The sequence below is a fragment of the Carex rostrata genome, chromosome 3 (assembly GCF_964058835.1).
Source record: "Carex rostrata chromosome 3, lpCarRost1.2, whole genome shotgun sequence".
NCBI lineage: Eukaryota > Viridiplantae > Streptophyta > Magnoliopsida > Poales > Cyperaceae > Carex > Carex rostrata.
Window position 1 is genome coordinate 15,538,873 of NC_135920.1, and position 5,771 is coordinate 15,544,643.

The 5,771-nt window shown below is 33.7% G+C and overlaps 1 protein-coding gene across 1 annotated transcript; it reads left to right on the plus strand.

The window, feature by feature from the left end:
* Window positions 1-260: 260 nt before the first annotated feature.
* On the plus strand, window positions 261-5,292 carry LOC144551775 (plasma protein). Its single transcript, XM_078299881.1, has 7 exons — window positions 261-567; window positions 883-984; window positions 2,134-2,248; window positions 2,335-2,450; window positions 2,924-3,112; window positions 4,021-4,163; window positions 4,877-5,292. The coding sequence occupies exons 1-7, from the start codon at window positions 440-442 to the stop codon at window positions 5,056-5,058; spliced, it is 975 nt and encodes a 324-aa protein (XP_078156007.1). The 5' UTR covers window positions 261-439; the 3' UTR covers window positions 5,059-5,292.
* Window positions 5,293-5,771: the final 479 nt, after the last annotated feature.

The following is a 5,771-nucleotide window of genomic DNA, read 5'->3' on the forward strand; positions in this document are numbered from 1 at the left end:
TTGCACGCCACAAATAACAAAACAAATAATTTGGCATGACAACCGACTAATTAGAAGTCTGGACAGTTATCTTATAAATGTGGTACATAATTTTAATATTTTTTTATAAAGAATAAAATGCTACTTTATAACTGTAAATGATTTTTAATAGAAAATACAGTAAATTGAGTAAATTGGTGAGTTTTTATAATTTTAGATTTTAGAGGGATATATCAATATGATATTATGAATTTGAGAGGATTTTGAGAAAGGAGTTGGTTGATCCGGTCCTTGGTGGCGAAGCAAGAGACCGTGAGCGTGAGGCGCGTTTCCTATTAATCCTATATTCATTCCTTTCCTGAGGTCGGTTCAGTGAAAACCGATAGATAGATAGATAGATAGATAGATACTGATTGCAATTTCTATTTAGCGGCTGAAAGAAAAAGAGAGAGAGAGAGAGATGTGGGTGGAGATACTGTGCTGTCTGGTGTTCTACAAGCTTTTCCGACGATTCCTCGGCGATGATGTCGACGACTTTCGAGATATCGACAGCTCTCATTCCGACATGTGCTTCACGGTCGCCTCCAGGTTTCCCTTTAATCTTCTTTTGTTTGGTTTTTGGTCATAGTATAGTTGTTGGATGTCTCCTCAACCCCTTCCCATCGATTATTATATTGGATGTTGTTCTGGGTATGTATTTGACAAAATAATTGGTTTTCTCATTAGTAAAGCTGTATCCCTGTTACCTGTACTGGTACAAAGTTCTCTCAGATTTTCACTAAAGAAAATCTGCCTACTCATCCCTCAAGACTATTACTATTTACTATTTACTAATTAATTAACCCTTCATTGGGAAAATCTCATCCTAACTCATACTACAAATCTTTTTGCTAATTTGCACAGATTGGAAAAGCTGTATGGAGGGAAATGTTTCGTCGGACTCCGCATACCTGATCCAGATTCTGGAACCCGTCAGCACATAGACATTGTGCTCATAACTAAAAAGTTTGCCTTTTATACCCTCTTTTTATTTTTCTAACTTATTTTCTTCTTTGCCTAGATCAGCCAAGGTTTGTAATTTTGTCCAGTCTTTAATCTAATCTCACTGGTATGGCTCCAAAACCTGTGATTGGAAATACTTGTTCAATAAGTCATTGATAATTTGATCTCCTTCTTATATATTGTATGAGATGAGGAGGGTTTAAATGCCTCCATTCTTTCTGCATCCAATTTTTTTATCTCTGTAGCAAAATTGTCAAAACTTAAATAACCAAACAAATTAACTATATGTGGATACAAAAAGTGACATAGATCATCATATCTAAAGTAACTCAAAATTTGAGTTTAGTTCCGGACCGTCTGATCAGAATCCTGGCCAATCCAGCCCAAGATGGAATGCACGGGGCCACTTTAATATTCCTGCCAAGCTGATCGGACGGTTCGGATCTAAACTCAAAATTTGAGTTACTTTAGGAGATCTGAATTCGAAGGGCATTTGAGCCCCCCATATATTGTATCGATGTTATGAGTGGTCCATACTGGCGGTGCTGAAAGGTACTAGCTTGGTGTAATTTGACTTCATACCCATTTCATTAGGACTTTTCCAAATTTTGACCAAGTTTTTGTGTATTTGCCAAGACAACCTACCTTTCTTCATCCTATTCTACATGTGTTGATGCCATTCTGAAATAAAACACAGCTATTTTGTTTAGTGGAATGGAAAATGGTTTGACAGTTGGGACTTTCACCCATCCTGTTACTATATACATCTTTTTCTTAAAATGGTGATCACATTAGGTCATGTATTACCATAAATCAATGTAAGATAAAAAATATCAAATTTAATTTGAAGTTAGGAATTACTTGGTCATCTAATTTTTACTGACAAAATGTTCACTTACTTTTGCTAGGCAATTTCAGAAAATTTATATTAAAAAAAATAGAGGGCATTTGGTCCCTTTTAGTGGACTTAGCCCTTCCTTTCAACTTCTGATTTTTATGAATGACCAGAAAATTGTACATAACATTGCAAATATAACTATGCAGTTTCATATTGGGCGTAAATTGTCAACCCAAAAGAGAAAGAAAGAGAAGATAAAAAAGGTCTTATCTTCCTTCATAATTCTCTCTTATTGGATTTAAACCATTTGTCAGGGAAATATTGGTGGTGGCCGTGAGAAACTTCTCAGGATATGTCCAAGTAGACAAGGAAGGGAACTGGACTTGTATAAGTGACAAGAAACATAAGACCGAAACTCATCCTGATCCTGTGAATATTTTTTCTGTTCTCTAAATAATTTACTTTATTCACTTTGGCTTGAATTGTTGCTCTTATATTATTGCTAATTATTGTAGGTACTGGAGCTCAGTGGTCAAATTACAACCCTCCAATCATATTTGGAACAAAGAGGAGCCTCTCTACCAAAAGGGCTTATCATTGGTCGAGTTATTCTTCCCAATCCCTATTGCATGTATGTTATCAGAAATTACTTATTTTAATATTATGCAATTTTATAGTGGTGTTAAGCGTACTATGTATTAACAGTAACCCAAAAAAAAAAAAAAAAGAAGCCAAAATTGTGAGTTGGTGTTACAGTAATGGGCCAATACAACCTCTTTTTTGTCAGTTTAGAGTTTCAGCAAATAACACTAGAATGGTGTAAACCTAATTGCAAATAATAACATGTTGGGTTTTTGTCTGATTTATACCAAAAAAAGAAGAAAACTTCTGTTGTTCTTTTTATTTGGTTCGATATGAAGAAACAAAACAAAAATCAATGATGAACTTGTAATCTCCACACACTTTGAACATCATTTTGGATGTGGGCCATTACCATTAAACAGTCTTAAAGATATGTAGACCTTGGAATACTACGTATATCAGGTGCTTATGCCAAGAAGTCTCGTAAATTGTACACTTAATTAATTATTGTCATACTCGTAGAGTGTTTCCATCAATTGGGCAACAGACAGAGGTTTTGACACATGACAAATGGAGAGATCTTAAGCCTGATTCAGGGGCTGGAAAATTTAACTGGGTTAAAAGTGCATTTTCTGGTGGAAAAGGAGACAATCAAGATGCATTACATCAAAATATTAATTTTATTCTCAGCTCCTCTCCGATGTGGGACAGGTAACGATTTCTCATATACTTAACCATTACGTTGGAATTTTAAGGGAGAATTTGTATATTCAATAAGGAAAAACGGCAAATTTGCCCCATATCCATTACTTCCCCATTTTCTTCTAAGGGTCCCAACATAACATGCCTTGATGTTTCTTTTTATTGTAAAATTTCTTTTGAGGTTACTGATTTTGCCTCATGACAGTAATCGTTTAATAAACTGTGAATTATTCCATTCACCCTGGCAACTTTTTTCTTTGTCTCTCTCTTTTTTTTTTCTTTTTTTTTTGCTGACTAAAAAAAAGAAGGTTTATAAGTTAATTTTGATGTGTTCATTTTTCATCGATTTTGGACCGCTTGAATTTATACTAAATTAAATCAAAAATTTGAAATTGACATGTAAACACATCACTCGTTAAGTAGATCGATTTGAACGGTTTGATTCGTTGTTTGAAGTCAATCCGATAGGTTTTGGAATTAAGCTCATGAAAGAGCTTGGTGACCTTAAGAACACCCTAGTTCTACTATATTTAATAATATTAAATTTGCAAGGGTGTACATTATATTTTGACACATAATATGTTATGATATCGTTTTGTCTGGTAATAACGATCCAGTTATAATGTTAGATTGTTTATGTTTGTTGTTTCTGCTGTAATTACAAGAATGACAGTCTTTTGCTCTAATAACCAAGTCTTCAAATGACTTATCGTACTACATTAATCCTCATAAAAAATATACGAGTTACCTGACCACTATTGGTAAAAATTATACACATTTAATCATTCAAATTAAAATAAAATCATCTAAAAAATACTTCCCTCTACCTGATCTGACTACTCAACTAATAATATGCCTTCATCATGTTATATAAATGAAAGACTTTCATTAAATTGTCTTTTCTTATGATATTGTAGGTTGGAACTAAATGGGAACAGGAGTATGCTAGGTGAATTTATAGAATTTAAGGGGCATCAAGGTGACATGGCAGCCTTGAAATCTATCAAGAGATCAAAAGTCAGCCGTATCATTGTCCAAAAGGCATCTCTTTTTGGCTTAGGTACTTATTTCCCTTCATTAATTACAGTTCTATTACAAAATTATTGTGACTGGTAACCGCTCTTCAGCTGTTCAGATCAAACTTTTCAATCAAATTTAGGCCCCAATTAGACCTCCAACATTGAGCAATCAATCAAACTCATGCTGTTGAGCCTATAGTTTGCAATACTCCTTCATTTAACAACTTTTTTTTTTTAAAAAAAAAAAAAAAAACTACTAGCGGGGGTACTGGCTTTCCTTACTTTTTCAAAAGCTATAGTACATAATGTCACTAGTATAGCAGGACTATTTTTAAGACAAAACAAAATACAAATAACAACAAATAAAGCCTCTTGAAAAACATAAATCCCCTAACCCTCACAAAATAGCCCTAAACAATTATTATCCACTTATTACAAACATCTCATCCAGCACAGTTCTAATGCAGCACTAAAATACCCTCAATTATCAAATATATCTTAAGTACTGTTATTTTGGCAAGTACAAATTCAATGCTCAAGTATTCAACTATACAATACAAGCAAAGAATGAATCACAAACTGAGTAAGAAGAAAAAAACGATATCTTTAATTTTTTATTTTGCCAATTTCAGTGACCTATATTTTTATTTTGTTGAGAAACCTGTTTATTGCTAACCATGGAAGCTAAGTGCTAGTGTTTCCCTCAGAAACGAAAAAAGTAAATAATGCGTTTTGTGCAATGAAATTTTTTCAGGGAGGTCGAGAACTCAAATTATGTACTCACTTCGAGACTATAGATCAGATGGTTCTTCCTCTTCTGAATTTAAGGAAATTGCAGTAAAACCAGATACAGTGATTGTGTTTGAGCCTCTCAACTCGAAGAAACCTCGCAAGTTCAAGCTTTCTAGGGTCGAAGCCCTCTCTCTTAGTTCTTGAGTCTTTAATACTAACTATATCAGTGATGTTTGTATTATTAACGATCTTATAGTAATGTTTGTTTGTTTACACATCCACACATTGCCTAGTACTTGGTTGGGTTGGTTGTATTACTGTCACGTAGTGTTTGTAATTATGTAGTATAAAAAGAGACCTTGTACTGATAAGTGATAAGAATAAGAAAGAATGTCAATGTCAAACATCTAATCGAAATAATGTGACTTGATATCTTAATTTGTTGGGTAGTAAAGTAAAGCTTAGTGTGTTAATTAAGCTCGTTTAATTGGTGACTTGCATTGATTGGGGGTTGTGGGCCTTGTGGCAGATATATCATATAATGCATTGGGACAAAAACAAAGCATGGCCTAGCAAAACTTAAATGCGTAAAACAAATTAAGCCTGGCATAGCAATTAGTTAATAAGTTGGCGTCACACATTTGAATTAAGACAACCAAAAGAACACCTCATAAATACTGGACGTGTCCAGTTATGATCCCAATTGATTTTGGTAACAATTTTTCTTACTTTCTATTACAAAATCAGATTTCATTTTTTTTTTTTTTTTTTGATAAAAGTGGTACAGACCACCGATTTCATTAAGAAACGAAACCTACAGAGTTTATCAAACGTGGTACCAAACCGCTGGTACTTGTTTACACACATCCTATAAACGATACATCAAGAAAAATCACATAGCATACTACAAATTGAAA